The 22,916-nt window shown below is 38.7% G+C and overlaps 1 protein-coding gene across 2 annotated transcripts in view; it reads left to right on the top strand.

Moving 5' to 3' along the window:
• Positions 1-22,916, top strand: part of LRRC16A (leucine rich repeat containing 16A) — a 495,675-nt gene that overhangs the window by 225,006 nt on the left and 247,753 nt on the right. For both annotated transcript variants that reach the window (XM_006888644.1, XM_006888643.1), the window contains exons 6-8: positions 16,127-16,224; positions 16,560-16,630; positions 16,877-16,950. In XM_006888644.1, coding sequence (XP_006888706.1) covers positions 16,127-16,224; positions 16,560-16,630; positions 16,877-16,950 — 243 coding nt within the window. The remainder of the gene's footprint in view (positions 1-16,126; positions 16,225-16,559; positions 16,631-16,876; positions 16,951-22,916) is intronic.

The following is a 22,916-nucleotide window of genomic DNA, read 5'->3' as shown; positions in this document are numbered from 1 at the left end:
CAAGTGGGATTTCGTTATCCTTGGTTTTTTTTTATTTTATTTTTTAATTTTAGTGTTTCCAGTCATTCATTGTTTCACTTTTCTTTCTGCCCACCTCCTCCCCCCAAATCATTCTTCTCCTTGAAAAGAAAAAGAAAAACTCTTTCATTCTTATGCAAACCCTCCCCTCAAGTTCACTCCACTGTGCAGCCTTCACTCTAGACTTCTGTAATGACAAGACTACCCATTCATATATCACTTTTAAACAGATCTCTCCCTCCTCTGTTTCAATGTAACACACATCATTCCTTTCCTCCTTTTCTGTCTTCCCTCAACCATGATGTCAGTCCTGTTTTACAACAGTGGCCCTATGCAATAATTGTCCTTTTGTGGCTGAGATATTTCACTCAGCATAATGTCCTCCAGGGTCATCCATTTTTTGTAATATTTCATGAATTCCCTGTTTTTCAATGCAGCATAGTATTCCATTGTGTGAATATACCAGAGCTTCTTTATCCATTCGTTTGTTGATGGATACTTGGATTGTTTCCAGCTCTTTGCTATTGCAAACAAAGCTGCAATAAACATGGGTGTTCATATATCTGCTTGGGTGGTGGTGATAGTTTCTTTAGGGTAAATTCCCAGCAGTGGAATTGCTGGGTCAAATGATATTTCTATTTGCAACTTTTTGAGAAAGTGCCATACTGCCTTCCATAGTGGTTGCACCATTTTACACTCCCACCACCAGTAAATAAGGGTTCCAGTTTCTCCACAACCTTGCCAGCATTTGATGTTTGCAGTTATGTTAAATTTTGCTATTCTTACTGGGGTGAGATGAAATCTAATCGTTGTTTGGCTCTCCTGGAATTGCTTCCATTTTCTTCTGTGTTACTTTGACCTTGCATACGAGCATTGATGATCTCTTCCAACCAGCCTTTCTTTGACTACTGATACTGAGCTTTTCCACTCTCTCTTTCCATAGATATAGTTGATTAGATTCCTGTTTATCCCATTTCTGTAGGTCCATGTTTATAGTCCCCATTTATGCTCTTTAACATTTGTGATGAGTAAGTCACTGGTCATACAAAAGTGTCTCCTGTTATTTCTGTTCTAATTTTTCTACCAGTGAGGTCATACTTTCTGCCTACCACTCCTACTTCCTTATTTCTACATTTTGCATTCTAAATTTTGATTGCATGTTTTATCAATTTTAGACTGCAGAAATTAGTGGAAATTTTTAATCTTGTCATGTTTGGTTTGAGTTGAGAACACATAGAATGTAAAAGTAAATATTTGGTTATTTTACTAGAAATTATAAGTTTGTTATTGTTGTTATGTGCCATTGAGTTGCTTGTAACTCATAGTGATCCTGTCTACAACAGCTCTGATTCCTGCTTGATTATCCTGAGCTAACCTTATTGTCTCTGACACACCTACCACCATTACCCCCAGTCACTGAGTCAGTCCATCTCATTGAGGGTCTTTCTCTCTTGTGCTGTCCCTCCACCTTTCCAAGCATGATGTCTAAGGGCTGATTCATCCTTGCAACATGCCCAGGGTATGTTAGTTGAAGCTTCAAAAGCCTTGCCTGCAGGGAGCAACCTGATTTCACCCTCTCCAGGGTGAACCTATTAAATCTAGAATTTTCATGACTTGCTTTTGTCATTTGCTCTATCAAATATAATGCTTAGGGTGATCATGGAGGATCTGGAACCGTCTCCAGTTTCCTTGTTCACTCACCCCTAGTGGGAACTAATGCACAGGTAAATGGCTAATGACTAAATAACTGGAATTGGGAGGATAGGAAGAAAAACTGAGGACCAGGGCAGCATTCAAATTAAATGATCAGCTTTTGAATAATTTTAGTGTGGCTGTATAGGAATGAAACCATTCTTCTAAAAATCTAAGTTTCTGGGTTTTTTGTGAAGATAATTCTGAAAAATACACTCAACATCAGTATCAAATATATGACACTAGTATGATAAAACTATAAAAGAAAATCAGTTCTCTTCCAATGGAGAAAATACATATGGTGAGGGAGGATAAATAACTAAAATGTGCCATAGAGTATTTTTTTCTTTTCCTCTTCACCACAGATCTGTGTTAGGATGTCTATCTTTTCTCTTTCTTCTTTCTTTGTAAAAGAATATTTCCAGCTCAGATGAAGTAAAAAGATCCACTGCTATTATGTTGATTCTTACTCATGGTGACCTTAGATTATGGAGCACACCTACTTACAGGATTTCTGAGCTCCCCAAATCTTTATAGAACCATTCACCTCATCTTTCTCTTGCTGAACAATTGATGGGTTCAAACTGCTGACCTTTTCCTCAGGATCCTAATGCTTACAGCTTAATGCTTAACCTGGGAGCTCTGGTGGCTTATTGGCAAGAAGCTGGGAGCTCTGGTGGCTTATTGGCAAGAAGCTGCACTGCAAACCCAGAGGCATGCAGTTTGAGGCCACCAGCTGCTTAGTGGGCAAAAGATGGGCAATCTCCTCCCTTGCAATTAACTGTCTTTGAAAACCCACTAGAGTGTCAGCTATGGGTTGGTTCTGACTCTATGGTATACAACAACAACAACAATTAGTCCTCAGTGACACAAGGCCTCTTTTCATTAAATTGTTATTCTAGCTGTTGTGTACCATTGAGTCTGAACCAACCCAGAATTGACCTTCCAGCTGGTTTTCAGAGGCAGCAAATCATATGGGAGGAGATTGCTCATTTTTCTCCTGCAAAGCAGCTGGTGTATTCAAATACTGTATCTTTGTGTTGACATTGTAGTTCCTTCCCACTAAGCCACCAGAGCTCCTACATTAAATAAGGAATGTTTAATATATAGGAAAAAATTAAAGAATTAAGAAAAAAGTTGAAATTAAATGTAAAGATCACCTAAGCCCATTGCTTTCAATTCCCCCCTTAACATTCTTATCTGTGCTCTGTAATTACTATTATTGGTGATGTCACCTCTAAGATAATAATAAGGGGAGAATGAGAAATATATTTTTAGCCTAAGTGTTGTTTAATCTGTTTTCACAAAGTTGTCTGCAATAGCAATTCCTTTAGGGAGCTGCTTTGTGTCATGGCCTTTATCTTTTCTAATTTCCAGAGCTTTTGCTGTTCTCCAAAACAGAATTAATTTCTTTCACAATAAATTAAATCATTAAAACATACTAGAATGAATTTAGCAAATACTTAACTAAAAATATTTCCTTAGGCATGCATAATTGAATGTTATCTTTTTTTCCTTATAGAAATTTATAAAATTATCTTTGGTGATGCAAAATCTTAATAGACTTGCTGCTGACAGGTTGGTAGCTCAGTTTTACCCAGTAATTTGTCAGAGAAATTCCTGGACGTGTACTTTTGAAAATTTAGGCATTGAAGCCCTACAAAGCACCTTTCTGTTCTGATGCATGCCCTTACCTTGAGTCAGAGTAAGCTCTGTCCAGAGTTTATAATCCAAAGGTAGTGTAAGAATATTCTACAGGTACTCTAGAAGAGGATGAAACTTCACACCCCCTCAATATTAGAGAAGGAAAAGACCTGTCTAACTCGGGAGTGAGGCAATAATGGTTATTTTATTTATATTGTCTTTTGGGAGAGGACTTTTTGCTCAGGGAGATAAACTGGGGAAAGATTTGTAGTCAAATAGCAAAAGCAGTGAGACTAGAAGCTGAAGAAGAAGGGCTTGTGGAGGGTCAGCTTATCTTCAGGAATAGCAGCCAACCTAACCAAGTTGGAATAGTAGAGACTGTCCGTAGAATGAGATTAAGGTGAAGATCCATGATGGAGAATCTTCAAGGAAAAACTCAAATATAGGAAATAAGGACTTAATGAAGAATTTCAAATAAAATAATATCTTGGAATAAAATGTAGCTACATTTAATAAAGAATAAGTCCTACAGGACTTCTTTTTGAAGTGAAATAGAAAGAGCCTGGACAGGGAATGGGAGATACAGCAATAACTGATGCTTTATGATGAAAATGGGCTTTGGAACTAGATTACCTAGTCCTGGGTTCGTTTCTCAGTGCCTCAGTGTCCTCATCTGTAAAATGGAAATAATGATATTGTCATTTGAGGAAGAAGATTAAATTAAGTCATCTTGGCTGAAAGCAGAGAGTACCAGAGGAATGTATGTCTGTTTTTCATTGACTATGCAAAGACATTTGACTGTGTGGATCCCAACAAACTGTGGCTGACTCTGAGAAGAATGGGAATCCCAGAACATTTGATTGTACTTATGCAAAACCTATATGTGGACCAGGAGATAGTCATCAGAACAGAGCAAGGAAACATTGCATGGTTCAAAATTGGGAAGCGTGTGTATCAAGGATGTGTCCTATCTCTATATCTTTTCAATCTATATGCAAAACAGATTATTCAGGAGACTGGGATTTATGAGGAGAAGTGTGGCATCAGCAATCTGTTATACAGATTACACAACCCTACTTGCTGAAACCGAGGATAACCTGAAGCACTTGCTGCAGAAGGTCAAGGACTGCAGCCTTCAATATGGATTGAAGTTCTATATCAAGAAAACAAAGATTCTCACCACTGGGCTGATTGGCAGCATCATGAAGAGATTAAGATTATTGACAGATTCAGTTTGCTTGGCTCTACAATCAACACTCTTGGTACCAACAGCGAAAAATTAAAAGATGAATTGCATTGGGGAAATCTGCTGTTACAGACATCTCCAAAGTACTGAGGAGCAATGATGTTAGCCTGGAGACGAAGGTGCACCTGATACAGGCGATGGTCTTTGTAATTACTTGCTATGCATCAGAGAGCTGGACAATGACAAGAGGTAATAGAAGAGTTGATGCCTTTGAGCTGTGGTGCTGGAGGAGAGTATTAAATATACCATGGACTGCTAGGAGAACAAACAAATTCATCCTGAAAGGATGAAGCCAGGCTGCTCCTTGGAGGCAAGGACTCTGAAGCTTCATCTGCATATTTTGGACATGTTGCAAGGCAGGATCAGTCCTTGGAGAGGGATGTCATGCTTGGGAGTGTGGAGGGACAGTGCAGGAGAAGAAGACCCTTGATGAGATATATTAATTCAATCAGTAGGGTAATGGGGGTAAGTGTGTTGGAGACAATAATATTGACAAGGGAGCAGGGTTTAGTGTTTTTGTACATTGGGTTGCTATGAGTATCAGGTGACTTGATGGCCCATAACAACAACAACAACAACAAACTGCTTTAGTATACATTAGCTGGATAAGCTATTGCAGTCAGTCTTACAAATTAATTAATTAGAAAGAAGGCCTTTACTCTTCAAAAGGAAATAAGTGAAGACCTTGAGACATTTCTTTCACGTTAACTATGGTTTAAAATTATTGCCTATAAAGGAAGCCTACTATTGTAATTTCTATTCAATATTGTATTGGAAATACTTACTGAGACAATACAAAAAGAAAAGGAAATAAAAGGCATCCAAATCAGTAAAGAGATGGTTATACTGTCACTGTGTGCAAATGATATGATAGTGTATACAGAAAACTCCAAGGACTCAACAAAAAATCTGTTAGAGCTTATAGAACAATTTATTAGAGTGGCAGGATATAAGATGAATATCCAAAAATCAGTGAGATTCCTTTACAATAATAATGAGAACTCAGAGAAGGAAACCAAAAAAGCAATACTATTTACTGTAGCCAACCACAAATTGAGATACTTGGGAGGGAATCTAACTAGAGACACAAAAGACCTGTATGAAAACTACAGAATATTTTTACAAGACACAACAAAAGACCTAAATAAATGGAAAAAATATGCCCTGTTCATGGATAGGAAGACTCAATATTGTAAAATGACAATTCTTCAAAAGTAGTGTACCTGTTCAATGCAATCCCCATACAGATACCAAATTTATTTTTCAAGGAGATCGAAGGGAAATTGTCAAGTTTATTTGGAGAGGAAAGAGACCTCAAATAGGCAAAGCACTTCAGAAAAACAAAAATGAAGTGGGAGGCATATCACTCCCTGACCTACACACACAGCAGTAGTAATAACCGAAACAGCTTGAGAACACAGAAATAGATCTAGCTTTCTATGGTCAATTGATGTTCAACAAGGAAATAAAATCTACCAAATGAGAAAATTATAACCTCTTCAACAAATGGTGCTGGAAAAACTGGACTGCTACCTAACAGCATTATTCACCATCACAAGAACATGAAAACAGCCCATATGTCCAACCACAGTAGACGGAATTGAGAAATTATGATACATTCACACAATGGAATACTATGCAGCACACAGGAACAATGATTTTGTAGTTCACTACCGAACTTGAGAGGGACTGAAGAGTATTATGTTAAGTGCATTAACTCAGTCCTATAAGGACTAATACTATATAAGACCATTACAGTAGAAAAGATAACTAGTGAAACGTGTATGAGGATCTAATGGGGGAGAGGAGAGCAGATGAGTGGCGATGGGTGGGAGGGTAATCATGGAGTCACACTGTTTGGTGAGAGGTGGGGAAGTGTGATGGGGAGATGGGAGGGGTCTGGTATGAAGTGCAATGTATACAAACTGTAGGTAAATCAGTGTAAAATTAAAAAAGAAAAAAGAATTGTAAGAAATAAACAAAAGTGACTTAAAAATTATTACATGTAAGTTACTTTGATTTCTCTAATCTTTTATATTTTTGGTAGTCATTGTTGTTTTGTGTTGTTGTGTAGGCTCTGACTCATTGTGACCCTGTTCATAATAGCTCTGAAACCTGCTCTATACCAAGCTAATCTTACTGTCTCTGACATACTTACCCTCATTACCCCAGTTGCTGTGTCAATCTGTCTTATCCTGGGTCTCCTCTCTTGCGCTGTCTCTCTTTCCTTTCAAGTTGATGTCCCTCTCTAAGGACTGGTTCTTCCTGGCAACATGCCCAAAGTATGTTAGCTGGAGCTTCAAAATCCTTGCTACCAAGGAGCAACCTGGTTTTACCTTCTCCAAGACAGACCTGTTTGTTCTCTTTGTAGTCTTTGTTTTGTTCAGTACTCTTCTCTAGCACCATAACTCAAAGGCATCATTTTGTCTTCTGTCATCTTTACTCATTGTCTAGCTCTCTGAGGTATAACATGTAATTGTGAAGCCAATGGCCTGGATCAGGAGCACTTTAGTCTGTAGACTGATATTGTTGGTCTTTAGTACTTTGGAGAGAACCCGGACAGCTAATTTTCCCAATGTAACTCACCTTTTGTTTTCCTGACTTCTAGTGCCTAGAGTGCTGATTGTGGAAACAAGGAAGAGGAAATTGTTAACAAATTCAATCTATTCACCTTTTATCATAGTGCTATAGTCAGAATTTTTGTTTTCTTGACGTTGAACTTCAATCCTTATTGAAGACAGCAGTCTTTGAATTTCTATAGCAAACACTTTAGGTCTTTGTCAGTTTCAGCAAGGAAGCTTTTGTCATCTGCATAACAGGTTGTTGATGAGTCTTTCTCCAGTCCTAAAGCTGTGTTCCTTTTCATAAAACCAGCCTCCAAAATGATCTGTTCTGCTTATAGATTAAAAAGGTAGAGAGAGGACGTATTCCTGTTGTACTCCTTTGCTGATTTTGAACCATGTAATATGCCTCCTTGCTTTGGAACTTCTTGCTGTTCCAAATATGGGTGTCATATAAGCACAATCAGGTGTTCTGGGATTCCCATTCATCTCAATGTTAGCTACAGTTTGTCATGATCTATACAGTCAGATACCTTTGCATGGTCAATGAAACACAGATAGACATTCCTCTGGTTCTGTCTACTTTTGGCCAAGATCTATCTGACATTGGCTATAATATTCCTTGTGCCACAGCCTCTTCCACACCCAGCTTGCATTTTTGGTAGTTCTCTGTCAGTGTTATTTGGATAGTCCAGTTGTTTTGTATAGTCTTCAGTAGGATTTTGCTTGCATGTGATATTAGTGATATTGCTCAATAATTTTCACACTGTTAGGTCACCTTTTTTTTTTTTTTTCTATTAACAGTCAGTTGGCCAGGAAAGTTGTCTTCCAGATTTCTTAGCACAGAACTACCTTTTGAAATCTTCTGTTCAGTTCCGTGTCTTTCTGATTTCTTCCATTTGCTTTGGCTTTTTGGCACTCTAGTGCAAAGTTCAGGGTCTCTTCTGACATCCCTCTTGATCTTTTCTTCCTCTCTGTCTTGGTAATGACCTTTTGCATGCTTCATGGATGATATTCTTGATATTCTCCCACAGCTATCTGTTCTTTATTTAAAGCCTCACATCTATTCTTGAGATAGTTTCACATGAAAAACTGATTAACCCAAGATCAAATTTTGGTTGCTTTGTGATTTGTTCTAATTTCCCTTATTTTCAGTTTGAACTTGCATGTGAGTAGTTGATGGTCTCTTTCACCTGGCCTATTTTTATTAGCTATGGCTAAAAACAGTGCTTTTTATTGGTAGAATATCTACTTTGTAATATATAATTTTCTTTTATTCTTTCAATATTCTTGAATATTCATTTGTGCATGTGACACATTTGAAATTTGACTGGGGATTAGCATCAGTATTTTAGGGACTTTCTTTACTCTTATTATAAAAAATTATATTACAAAACCCTGAATGAAATTGAAAGCTGATTGGAGTATGACAGTGTGAGGTTATTTTTTTGAGGAAAAATGAAAAGATAGGAGTTTATGTATAAAATTAAGGAATGTTACCTCCCCTGTTTCAACCATCCCCTCACTTGCTGGGACAGCTGGTACCGTGTTTGGATATGGTTTGCAGCATTGAGACTGGTGTCATATTGGATAGAATGAGCTTTGGAATGCCATTTTAAAGAAACCAATTATTTTAAACAGATTTTAAAAACTATATTATTGGGGGGGGTTTCCACATCAGCTATTTAAAGTGAGTTTTCAGAAAACAGGTAGAATGCTAGTCCTCTCATTTGACATTTCTTACCAAGTAGACCTATTTTCTGAGTTTGTGTAAAGTTGATGCACATGCCAACGATAGTGCTGATGGCGAGTGATGACAGGACTGTTTTCTAGGATCTGCTTTACTTTTTAGGGAACTTATTCTGAACCTGTGTTTTGTCAGTCTGTCTGATATACTCACTCAATATGTGCGTGAATTGGCATCATTTCAGGCTTTCCTGGGTGGGGTCGACTCTTGCTGTCAGTTACCCACAGGCAGAAACAATTTGCATGTCCTGTCTTCTCATTCATGGTTTCTGTGTATGGTATCAGTATACATAAGAAACATTACCTGCCTTCCAGAGGTTTAGCTTGAATACCTTTATCTTTCATGCATTTAAGTTCACTTACTTAGTAAAGCTTTATTTGGTTTCATAATTTAAAAAAATCATTTCTAGATATATCCTGAAATACAATGTCATTCAAATATATGCACCAACAACTAGAGCCAAAGGAGAGGAAATAGAAGATTTTTACGAACTTTTGCAGTCAGAAATTGATCAGATATGCAATCAAGATGCATTAGTAAAAATGGGCGACTGGAATGCAAAAGTTGGGAAGGGGGAAGAAGGATCAGTAGCTGGAAAAGTAGCTCAGTGAGAGAAATGAGGCTGGAGATAGAATGATAGAGTTCTGCACATTCAATGATTTATTCATTGCAAATACCTTTTATAAGAAACATAAATGGAGGCCATACTCATGGATTTCACCTGATGGCATGCCTTAGAATAAAATCAATTACATTTGTGCAAAGATTCACTGGAGAAGCTCAATATCAGCAGTGAAAACCAGGGCGGGTGCTGATTGTGGGATAAACCACCAACTACTCATATGCAAATTCAAGCCGAAGTTGAGAAAAATTAAGTCAAATCCACGGGAACCAAGATTTGACTTTAAGTCTGTCCCACTTGAATTTCAAAACCATCTCAGGAACAGGTTTGAGTCCTTGAGCACCAGTGAGCGTAGACCAAATGAACTCTGGGAGGATATCAAGAAGATCGTCCATGAAGAATGCAAAAGATCATTACAAAGGCTTAAGAAGAAGAAGAAAAGATCAAGATGGATGTCAGAGGAGACTCTTGAGTATTGCATTAGAGTGCTGAGAAGCCAAAGCTAAAGGAAGAAATCAAGAAATCAAAGAGCTGAATAGAAAATTTCAAAAGGTAGCTTGGGACGACAAAGCAGGATACTATAATGAAATGTGCAGAGAGCTGGAATCAGAAAATCAAAAGGGCCGGACTTGCCGAGCGTTTCTTAAGCTGAAGGAGTTGAAAAACAAATTCAAGCCATGGGTGACAATACTTAAAGATAGTTTGGGTAGAATGTTGAATGATCCAGGAAGTATAAAAAGAAGATGGAAGAAGTACACAGATTCACTGTATCAAAAGGAATTGGCTGGCACAGCGGAATTTCATAAATAACATATGTGCAAGAAGCTATGGTGATGAAGTAGGAAGTTCAAATTTCTCTAAAGGAATTGGCAAAAAACAAGGCTCCAGAAGTTGACAGCATACTAATTGATTATTTCAACAAACAGATGCTGCTCTGGATGTGCTCACTAAGTTGTGCCAGGAAATCTGGAGGACAGCCAGCTGGCCAACTGACTGGAGGTGATCGCTATTTGTTCCCATTCCAAAGAAAGGTGACCCAACAGAGTGTGGAAATTATTGAACAATATCATTGATATCACGTGCAAGCAAGAGTCTGCTGAAAATTATCCAAAAACGTTTGGAACAGAGAACTGCCAGATGTGCAGGCTGGATTTAGAAGAGGTCACGGTACTAGGGATATTATAGCTAATGTAAGATGGATCTTGGCAGAAAGCAGAGAATACCAGGAGAATGTCTATCTGTGCTTCATTGACTATGCAAAGGCTTTTGACTGGGTAGATCACAACAAGCTATGGCTGACTCTGAGAAGAATGGGAATCCCAGAACATTTGATTGTGCTAATGCAAAACCTATATTTGGACCAAGAGGCAGTCGTCAGAACAGAGCAAGGAGACACAACATGGTTCAAAATCAAGAAGGGGGTTTGCCAGGGATGTATTCTGTCTCCATACCTTTTCAATCTGTATGCAGAACAGATCATCCGAGTCGCTGTGCTGTACGAGGAGGAATATGGCATCAGGATTGGTGGACGAGTATCAACAACCTGCGTTATGCAGACGACACAACCCTGCTCACTGAAACTGAGGAGGACCTCAAACGTTTGCTGCAGAAGGTCAAGGACTGCAGTCTTCAATATGGATTGAAGCTCAATATGAAGAAAACAAAGATTCTCACCATTGGGCCAATTGGCAGCATCAGTATGAATGGTGAAGAGATTGAGATAGTTAACAGTTTTCGTTTATTTGGCTCCACAGTCAACACTCTTGGTAACAGCAGCCAGGAAATCAAGAGAAGAATTGCATTGGGAAAGGCAGCTGTGAGGGACCTCTCAAGAGTACTGAAGTGCAACGACATCAGGCTGGAGACTAAGGTGCGCCTGATCCGGGCTATTGTCTTTGCAGTTATGTGCTATGCATCAGACAGTTGGACACTGACTAGGGATGATAGAAAGAGAATTGATGCCTTTGAGTTGTGGTGCTGGAGAAGAGTGTTGAATATACCATGGACTGCTAGGAGAACAAACAGGTTTGTCCTGGAGAGGGTGAAGCCAGAATGTTCCCTGGAGTCAAGGATTCTGGGGCTTCGTCTGACATACTTTGGGCATGTTGCAAGGAGGCACTGGTCCTTGGAGAGGGACATCATGTTTGGGAGATTGGAGGGACAGCGCAGGAGAGGAAGACCTTCGATGAGATGGATCGATTCTGTGAGTGGAGTGGTGGAATGAATGTGTTTGATACAGCGAGGTTGGCACAGGATAGAACGGCATTTAGGGCTGTTGTACATAGGCTCGCTATGAGTCGCAAACGACTTGATGGCACATAACAACAAAGTTAAAAGAAAAGAAGAGATATCATTACGGAAGTGGAACTATTTAGAAATACTCAGCTATTGACTTTGAAGTATGATGTCGATGGTTACAGAAAATCCTAAGGGCAGCCTTCCTTGTGGCTGCGAGCAGGGAGGGCTCTGTTCTCATAGCCATCTGGGCTTCCCTCACATTTCTTCTCCCTTCCCCCTGGTACCCTGCTTTCTATTGATGCCACTTTAGCTCCTTAATGTCTGTCCTTCATCCTTTTTAGAATAAATTTAGACTCTGATTTCTAAATCCACTGTTGCTGTTGAGTCAACTCAACTTGTGAGTCTCACATACAACAGAGTGACATGTGTGGCCTCGTTCTATTGTCATGATCACTGGTGTGCTTCGGGTCACTACTGTCGCCATTGAGTCAGTCCATCTCATGGAGTGTTTCTCTCGTTTTCTCTAGTAATTGGTCCCTCCTGTTGATAATGTGCCCAATGTAAGTGAGTTGGAGTGTCAAACAATATCCTGTGATCCATTGAGTTTTCATTAGCTAACTTTTAAAATTAAATAATCATACCTTTCTTTGTACTATGTTTAGTTTGGAATCCTATGCACCGTAGATAACCCTGCTTGTATTTGAAATACTAATGACATAGCTTACAGTATCATAGTAACACTGGCAACCAAAGTATGATAAATTGGTAGACTGATGGTGGTTGTGGTTGTTAGTAAGTATCATAGAATTGAGTACTACTCATAGTGACCCTACACACAACATATTAGAATCCTGTCCTATTCTGTGCCATCCTCATTATTTCTGACATACATGAGCCCATTATTGTAGTCACTGTGTCAATTCATCTGATTGAAGGTCCTCCTCCTTTTTTGACAAGCGTGGTGTTCAAGAATTGATGCCTTTGAGCTGTAATTTTCCAGAAATTTCGTATGACACATTTAGGTCCTATAATTCATCCCCAAGAGGGTGAAACCAGACTGCCCTTTGGAGGAAAGGTTTCTGAAGCTTCATCTGACATCTTTGGACATGTTGCAAGGAGGGACCAGTCCTTGGAGAGGGACGTTGTGTTTTGGAAGACCATCGATGAGATGAATTCAGTCAGTGACTAGCATAATGGGGGTAGATGTGTCAGAGACGATGACATTGGCTCAGGCTAAAGCAGGGTCCAGAGCTGCCATGCATAGCATTCCTGTGAGTCACAAGTGACTCAATGGCACATAACAACAACATCACAACATTGCTCGGAGGGAGACTATTAGTAGGAAGCCTCTGTAAAGAATAGTTTATTTTTCTCCACAATTCTAGACTGCCTCCTACATATCTTTCATCCCATCTGCTATCTGTAAAATATTTTTGCCTTATTTTCTTGGCTCTCTTAAACATCTACATTATGTGCCATGTGCCATTGAAATAGCATCCTTTGTAGCTCTGCTAAAAGACGGCAACAACTTTAAAAGCGAAATGTGATCAGAGATGAAGTCAGGTGAGTGTCCACCTTAGTATATCTGAGATTAAATGAAATCTTATGTACAAGTGAATTGTCTGCCTTCCACAGGTCTACTGTTTCTTTGTATAATATCTGGCGTCCCTATCTTGCCTCCAAAATGCCAGAATAATGTTACTGAACCATTGTAAGGTCTACTGAAAACTAATTCATAGTGACCCTATAAGACATAAAATAGAACTGTTCTATAGTGTTTCCAAGGCTAGCTTCTCCATCTTCCAATGAGAAATGTTAGTGAGTTCAAATTGCCAACCACAGATGACCCTGTTGGTTAAAACACCTCAATGCTTTAACAAATGCACTACTAGTACTCTTTGATTTTGTAATATCACACTCTTTTTCTAAATTAAAGATTGTTGCAATACTACTACTTACTCAGTATTGGGGATATCTTATGGCCTAGTACTAAGATGCTGCATTGCTATCCCAGAAGCATGTGGATCAAATGCACCAGCTGCCCCACGGGAGAAGCATGGGTGATCTCTTCCTGTGCAATTAAACTGCTTCTGAAAACCCACTAGTGGGTTAACTGTGAGTCTGTTTTGACACAATTGTACACAGCAACACCATCAGTGTTTTGGATGAAATAGAGAACAGCAGTCATACTTGGAGGTGGTATGTGTTTGTGCAAGGATTTAAAAGGAGTAAGTCTGACATCAGTTGATTATACCTGATTTTGCCTCAATCATAAAAGGTGTAAAGTAGGAAAATATTATCAACTCAACACAATGTTTTATTTAAATGCTCTACTTTGCATATGAGGTTCCATTCAAGACTAGAACAGGTTGACCAAATGACTTGTCATCCCTATTAGGTGCTGTTGAGTCAAGTATGACTCACAGCGACCCTTTGAACAACAGACCTGAATCCTGCCCTATCCTGTGCCATCTTCAGTCTCTCTGATCCACCTGAGTCTGTTGCTGTAATTCTATCTCATGGGGGTTCTTTGTTTCTTTCATTGGCCCTCTAACTTTATAATTATGAGATCCTTTTCCAAGGAATAACTTCTCCAGGCAACATGTCCAAAGTGTAAGAAATGAAGCTTTGCCATCCTTGCCTCTGGCTGCTTTTTCTACAAGACATATCTGTTTGTTATTTTGATAGTCCATGGGATATTCAGTACTCTTGCCCAACACTACTACTACTCAAAGGCAGCAATTTGATTTCTGTCTTTTTTGTTCATTGTCTAGGTCTCAGATGCATACCAAGTAACTGAAAAGCCATAGCCTGAATCAGGTGCCCCTTAGTCTTTAAACTACCATCACTGATCTTAGTAATTTGGAGAGATTCCCTGACAGCAGACTTTCCCAAAACAATACATCTCCTAATCTCCCAACAGTACTAAAGGTGTTGACTGTCAAGTAAGATGTAATTATTGACAGTTTCAATCCTCTCTCCATCTATCATACTAGAACACATGGTATCTGGAAACTACCCAGTAGAAAAAAAGGATAACTAGAAGTAAGATGGCTAAAATTCATAATGATGTCTAAAAGCACTATCCATCACAGAAATGCTTTAAGACCATTTAAGAACAATTAAGATAAGTTTAGTATGATTTAATATGTTTATTTTGCTACTATGCCGCAAGTCTGGTCATGGTCTGAATGGCTCATCCGCAGTGTTCTTCAGAGTCCAAGGCCTCTTTCCCTCCACTGGCCTCCACCCCACCATACCCCACCCATCACATTGCTTATGTGATCTTAGATCTTGTTGATTAAACCACAGTTTTGTCATGCCTATCTCTCTCTTTTTCACTTGATGATAGAACCAAGTGGAGCAGATACAAGGTAACAAAAGAGAGGAAGACCTTTAAGGAGGATTTAAGGTGGATTGACACAGTGACTGTAACAATGGAATTGAACATGTCAAAAATTGTGAGGGTGGTGAAAGATAGGACAAGATTCAGATTTGTTGTTCATAGGGTTACTAAGAGTTGTAGTTGACCTGGTGGTATATAACAACATCAACTGCAGTTGATAGTCACAGAATTTAATAACCCAATTCACTTAAAATGCAGTGTCTTATTTTTCTAGCTATTCTTAAATCCAGTGTTAGGGAGATGATTTACTTGCTGTATATCCTTTATTTTACAGGGGGATGTTAAATAAAGGGGTGTATTATTAGATTTAGATTCTTACCTCCCTTTGTTAGTGTTCAGTCCCTCTGAATCAGCTCCAACTCATTTCTATCCTGTCTGCAGCATAATGAAACCGGTCCAATCCGGTGCCAACATCACAATTTCTGCTCTCCTTAAGCCCATTGTTGCAGTCACCATGTCAGTCCTTCTCATCAGTTTAAAAGCGATATATGATAGGGTATTATGGTTATGACAAGAGTCCAGAATGAAGCTTGCATAGTGGAGTGTACTTGGGGCGAGGGAATTGTATACCACTGAAGGAATTTTTCTTTTACCTTTCAAAAATAAGAGCCACCTAGGGGGTGGGGGGTGCAGGGAGAAAAATGCAACAATGGAAATCCAAAATCTCTGTAAATGTTCATTAAAATAAATTTTAAAAAAATATAAAAAAAAAAAGAGTCTTGCTATCTTTCGCTGACCCTCTGTTTTTCCAAGCCAGTTCCTTCTTCTGCAGAAACTAGCTCCTCCTAATAGCATGTTCTAGCTTTCTGAATGTAAGAGGCTGTTTCCTCAAATTAAAGTGACACCCCTCCATTATTAAAAAGAAAGAAAAATGCAAGTCACAAAAGAAATTTCTATGTGTAATTCAAAACATTTGGGTTTTTGAAATTTGGTGTTGTTACTGATCTTACAGGAGGATCATGAGAAAAGTCTCAATGGAGCCATCTGAGCGCCTGGCCCATCTCCAGGCTCTGTGGGACAGCCAGACCGTGGCTGAGCAGGGCCCATGTGGTGAGCATGCATTTCAAATCCCAAATGTGTATGCCTGGCTGAGTGTCCCCCCGCCAGGAAGTTAAGTCTATTCCTAGTATGCTACTGTAAAGGTACAATTAGCTTTAAGGTGTAATTAGTACCACACAGACCTTAGATTGGTGGACAAAAATCCTATATTTAAGCTGCATCGCATCCTGCTATGCACTTAGGATAGCACAGGAGAGAGAATCTGTGCTGGTCTCCCAAACGGAAAGGATAATCAGCATTGTAAACACTGACCATATTTAAGCTTTAACATTTTAATTTAAAAATCACCTCACGGAAAACTGGCCTGTTTTCTGTGTACCCTTCAGGTGGATTTTCTCAGATGTATGCCTGCGTTTGTGACTGGCTTGGATTTTCGTACAGGGAGGAAGTACAATGGGTAAGTATTTTTCTTTATACACACACACACACACACACACACACACACACGACATGACAATATTTATCTAGTCTTTTCCACCCCCACTCCTTTCCTTCCTTATCCTTTCCCCATAATATATTTTTATTTAAATTTTCCTTTTCAGATTACTTAAGAATCTGTCTTTGTCATTGTCTAATTTCCTCTGCCTTTCTCGTTTCTCTGTCTGCACGGATTTTTTACATGATTGAATTCTATTCCACCTAGGATGTGGATACGATTTATTTGACTCAAGACACCAGAGAATTGAATCTTCAAGACTTTAGTCATCTTGACCACAGGTAAGCTTCCTTTTTCCTGTTCCTGGTTTTGTTGTATTTCTCTGTTGATACTTTTGGGACACATATGATCTCAAGAGAACACCCCGTAATAGGAAAAATTCCAAGAATTTTGGGTTTTGTCTTTCAAGTAAAGTTTCACATATTCCCATCAGTATGAATGCCTAGCAGGGGGAATACATGTACAGTCCCCAAATCCAGAATTCATAATTAAAAAGCATGCTGAATTTTACAGTGAAAACAATATTCTTATCTTTCACCAGTCCATAAGCATCTATATAAAATACAGTACTATTTTACCTAATCATTCTTTAGAACATTTTTTTTCTGTTGAGTGCCTTTTATACTGAAATCATAACAAATAGCTTTTAGTTCTTCCTGATTTCTTTGTGAATTAGAGATGGCTGGTGTACCCATGCATATATCGGCTGGAATCAGTTTTCCAATATCTGCATTGTGCTAGTGATGATATAGACATGAAGCGTGCTATAGATTATCTGAGAGATGCTCAGTTTTTAGAATTGTGACTTTCATATATTTAAGGCTGTGAGAAATACCTCCAGGAGCTTGAAAAAAACAGCTTTCTGCTGCCTCTTCAACCAGTAGGGACAGACCTGTCAAAGTTATTTAGTTCTGTAATGGAGTTGAGCCTTGGTCCCCTTCCAACTGATCTGCTCTGGTAATTTATCCTAGCCTCTCGTAATCTCTTCAGCCCAGAATCTGTTAGTACTTATTCTAGACAGTCAGATTGCAAGCCTGCTGCCCTGTAACAATCCCAGTCCCTCTGCCTGGAATTGAGAGGCAGAAAGCTGGGATTCCGGCTGTACTCCTTTGCCATTTGGACAATTGGATTGTTTTTGTTGATGCTGCCAATACCATTTCCAGTTATGTGTTCACCTACCTGGCAGGAAATCCAGAATGGTGATGGGACTCCCTGAAGAGTTCTGGTCAAGTAGAATAGGCAGAGGGAAAGTGCAGTAGTTGGAGATGCCTCTTCTTTACATTGTCAGAACCTAAAGAGAAGACGGTGAAGCAGTCTCAGCCGTTTCCCTGGTTGTGGCTCGTCAGCCTCCAGCCTGCCTCTGGTTTTTGCATGGGATTTGCTTCCTTTTCTATGCAATTTTCTCCTGCATGTAGCCCCTGTCTTTCTTCCTATATATGAGGGAACTTCATTTTCTCAAATTTAGACAAGATATTTCCTATGTAGCTCGTGAAAAAGTGAACTGAGAAACAGAGAAAATATTTCACTTTGTAAGTATTTTCTAATAATAATAATGATGATGATGATAAAAAGAAAGTGATACATAGAATAATAAAGCTGTAAGTAATGCTCGCTTCAGTGATTTGGTTATCAAAGGCCTTGACATTCTTAAAAATTATGGTGGTTTGGTTTATATGCATTATAGCTATTGAAATTTACCAATGAGGGATCAAAATTTGAATTAATAATAAAATTTTATTGTTGTAAAAATATAGGTAACACAATATTGGCCAATTGCACATTTTTCACATGTACAATTCAGTGAAACCAATTCAGTTGGCCGTGCTGTGCAGCCATTATCAGCATTCATTGGCAAATTTTTTTTTGCCTCATAAACAGAAACTTAATGCAAGCTAAAAAAGATTTCCTTCTTTTTCCTTCCTACCCCTTTTAACTATTGTTAAACTCTTGATCTCTATACATTTGCCTATTCTGAGTGTTTCTTTTTAGTGCAATACCAGTATTCTTTTGTGATTGACTTATTTCACTCAGCATAATGTTTTTCAGGTTCTTATATTTCATAGCAGGGAATTGTATTTTTAATTAATTTTAAAATAATAACAAATCCATCATATAATGATATAATTTTTTATGAAAAAATATAAAACAAATTCTAGAAAGAAGAATGGCATTAGTTTACCTTTTTGCAAACATCTTTAATGCCTGACTTAATAGAAGACAGCTGGGTTCTCATGTCTGCTTCTGCTTTCAATCTGCTATGATATGTTGTTTTGACTAAAGTATATGAAGAAAATCCAGCCTTGTGCAGATGTGTCATTGGAAAACACAGGGTTATTTTTAGTAACCTCTTCACATAATTGTAAATATTCTTCCTTCAATTTTATCAAAACTCAACACACCTTGGTTTCCTAAAGATTAACTGCAACATGGAATCTGAAATCATATCACTGTACTTGTTTGTGTTTTAGCCCTGATGGCAGTATTAGTTTATATTTTATGCTTCTAACCAAAAGTCAGTGGTTCAAATCCAGCAGCTAGTATTTGTGATAAAGTTAGGCAGCCTTAGAACTTTATGTAGAGTTGTCATTGGACTTCTTGATAGCAATGAGTGGGTTTTCTTTTTATTCTATTAAGAATCCATTGGTCTGTGTTATACTTTGAGTGGATCTTGCTCATCTGTGATTTTATAGCATTGTACATGGCTCCTTTGGGAAATATTGACTCACTATAGTTTTCAGAGCTTCACAGTGTTCTTGATAGCATATAACAGTAATAGCCAAAAAGAGGGAGAGAAACAGACAGATATTTGCAGACATTTGTTACTGTCACCACTGGTCTTACCAGAAAAGTCTCTAGTGACTACAAAACTGTTAAACGCATAGTGGGTAAAAGTTTTTTTAAAAAAATTTACTTGGAAGCTGTAATCTTGATATTAGGAAGCAATATTGCCTATTGATTTACTTGGAATGTCTGGTTTCTTTCTTACATTTTAGAGAAAATATTTGTAAAGCCCCAGGACAGAATAACCCTATCTTGTTATTCATTTGCTTTATGGTAATCTGCAATCAATGGAGGAAGTTTGCAATTCTGTTGCACAAATACTTTTCTTTTCCCCAGTCAACTCTTTGGTATATAGCAGAAGACTTCTATGCATATTTCTCACTTTGTGATACAGAATATTATTTAAAAGCATGCACACAACAAAACTTGGACACAAAGAAAATGGTGGTAGTGCTTGAGTGCTGCCAGAAAAGGTGTCCGTGGCACTTAAAACAAGGGAGGACGGAGATGTGCCCAGCAGGCTGAGCAGCAGCACGTGGCTCTAGACCTCAAAGCAGAAGGAGAATGGTGTGCTCAGAGTGAAACAGGAAGAGGGAAAAGGAGGCAGTGCCTTTGAATCCTAGGCCAACCCGACTAAAAGATAGGGAACCTTCATTGCAAATGTACTTTTGATATGAAATGATAGCCCCTTAATGATCTGCCTAAAGAGAAGGTTGTTGAAGTAACGTACACAGAGCTCTTAATGAATGCTGATGGGAAATTAAAGGATGTGATGTAGCTGAATTCAAGATGGAAGAGAAAATGAAAGCATTGCTGAAAGTCTAAACAAGGATAGTCTGTCTGAGTGGAAGATGAGGAAAGCCAGAGATCATCGTGGTGGTGAACATGCCAGCAGAGCAATGCACAAGGTGATGGCTGTGGCTGCATGGATGGGTGTGGGCCTGTGTGGCCCAGGAATAATCCATGTTTTACCTAGTATCCTAAATAATCATAATGTCCCAAGTGAGATTATTTATGCCTTATAGCCTGGAAGACTTACACACAGTTTCAGTAGCACATCTGAATCATAGAGCTGACTGTAAGAAATTAAAGGAAGTATTTAGTATGGCTATTATGATGGCCTCAGCAAATATCTGTGAGGATAAAAATGGAAACATTGAAGTTGTGTAAACTGTATATATTTCCTGGTCACTGCTATTTGATAGTCTTATGCATGTGAAAGTGGATGAGAAAACCTATCCAGAAGTTGACTTTTCCCCTTCTGAGCATCCTCAGCAAACTGCCCATGAACTTGGTGGTATTGGCATGGAATTTAGACCAGAAGACCTAGTGGTATCAGAATGGGAAACATAAAACCTGCAGACATGGAGGAAATCTTGCTAGCAACATGGAAGACATAGGCTGATTAGGCTCCAAGATGAACATGGGCAGAGTAAATGGTGAAGGCAGAGGCCGATACCTGCAATTGAGAGGCTGGCCCCTAATTGTGCTGACATATGTGAGCAAGGAGTTGCCACAGCATGGACTACATGTGTCCAAGACCGAGTGCATGGGCTTATTTGAGGACCTCGTTGGCTTGGTAAAGTGATCTCTGGCACAGAGTATTTGAGCCCTGAAGGCCTTGACCATAGGCTTCTAGTACGTATCACATGGGCCAGGCTATACAATGCATTGACTCAGGTGTGAGCCCCCGGGTACTGCTTGGACTTTTGCTTCGAGTACATTCTTGCATCTACCAACCAGGAGAATGAATCATGGATTTTGGTGTCTGGTGACCCTGCCATTGAGTATGAACTCCTGAGCTTGAGTACATGGTACTCATTGGCATAGAGGCTGATGTGGAACACCTGAGTACCATGGTGAGTCCAGCCCTGACACTGGAATAAAGAACATGATCCAAGCCATAGATATACTGGTGGCAGTGCCAACTTTGTGTTACTGAGAGAGAATATGGCAACTTCATGCAATAAACTTTGCAGTTTGTTGTAGTGGAGCAATAAGGCATGTTACTGTGATGGGCAGAAGGTCCTGTCAGATGTTTGTGAGAAGCCTCTAATTTGATTTTATGTGACAAATGTAATGTAATGTGGTCACATAATGTATGCTGATAACATGATGGAGAATAGAAAGTCCAAGGAATTTAGTGCAATCAAGTATGAGTCATCAGAGCTGGCTGAGAGAGCTTGCTTGATGATAAGTGACATGAAGCTTAGTCATTGAGAGATTGATGGTTTTTTTTTTTTTTTAGAGATTGATGTTTTAATTGATAGAAATGCTTAAGCAGTTACTGATCTGTTCAAAACAGTTTTTTCAAAGACTAGATTTCTGCAATTAGTGTTTTTTTTTCTTATTAGCTGTTTAATTTGCTATCTGAATATATAACAACATTTAAAAAAGTTAGTTGCATTTTGGAATCATTTGAATTGTCTCTTCTTATAATAGCAGCCATCTAGAAATCAAAATAACATGTTACATTGGGTAAATCTTCTGTAAGCCATAAAGGGCAAAGAAGTGAGTTTAGAAAACAAGGTTGTTGTTGCTGGGTGCCATTGAATTGAGTACAACTCATTATGACCTTATAAACAATAGACCTGAACCTTGTCCTATCCTGTGCCTGTTTGCACATCTCTGACACCCTCAAGTCCATTGCTGTAGTCACTGTATCAGTCTACCTGTTTGAGGATCTTCCTCTCCTTTGTTCTCTCTCCATCTTTCCATGTATGATTTTCATCTCCAAGGAATAACCTTTCCTAGCAACATGTCCAAATTATGCAAGACAAAAACGGCATCCTCTTTGCCTCCAAAAAGCACTCTGACTGTGCCTTCTCCAAAACACATCTGTTTGTTCTTTTGGCAATCCATGGGATATTCCGCATTCTTCTCCAACACCATTGTTCAAAGACATCAGTCCTTTTTAATCCTTATTCACTGTCTAGCCCTCAGATGCATAGCATGTGACTGAAAAGACCATGTTCTGAATTGAGTGCACCTTAGTCTTCAAACATTGCTAATCAATAATTTGGAGAAATTGACTGTAGACTTTCCTAGTACAATGCGTTTCTTGATCTCCCAGCTACTACTGGTACCAAGTGTAATGACTGTGGATTCAAGTAAGAGCCATAATTTTTATAGTTTCAATCTTTTCTCCATCTAATATAATGTTTCCTGTTGGTTCAATGGTAGAGAATTTTGTTTTCTTGACACAGAGATGCAGTCTATAATCCAAGGTACACATGACTTAAGCCGTGATATTTTCATTTACTTATGAAAGATGAATGATGAATAAAGACTGAAGAAGAATACTGCTGTTGAATTGTGGTGTTAAAGAAGAGCATCAAATATCTTTTGGACTGTCAAAAGAACAAGCAAATGTGTCTTGGAGGATGTATAACCACGGTACTTCTTAGAGGCAGGCATGGGGAGACTTCATCTCATATTTTTTGGGTGTGTTATCAGGAAGAGTTAG

This window comes from Elephantulus edwardii, unplaced genomic scaffold (genome assembly GCF_000299155.1).
Source record: "Elephantulus edwardii isolate Elephantulus edwardi_28Jun2011 unplaced genomic scaffold, EleEdw1.0 scaffold00070, whole genome shotgun sequence".
Lineage (NCBI taxonomy): Eukaryota > Metazoa > Chordata > Mammalia > Macroscelidea > Macroscelididae > Elephantulus > Elephantulus edwardii.
The sequence above is the reverse complement of the archived record's forward strand: the minus strand, read 5'-3'. Positions and strand labels throughout refer to the sequence as shown.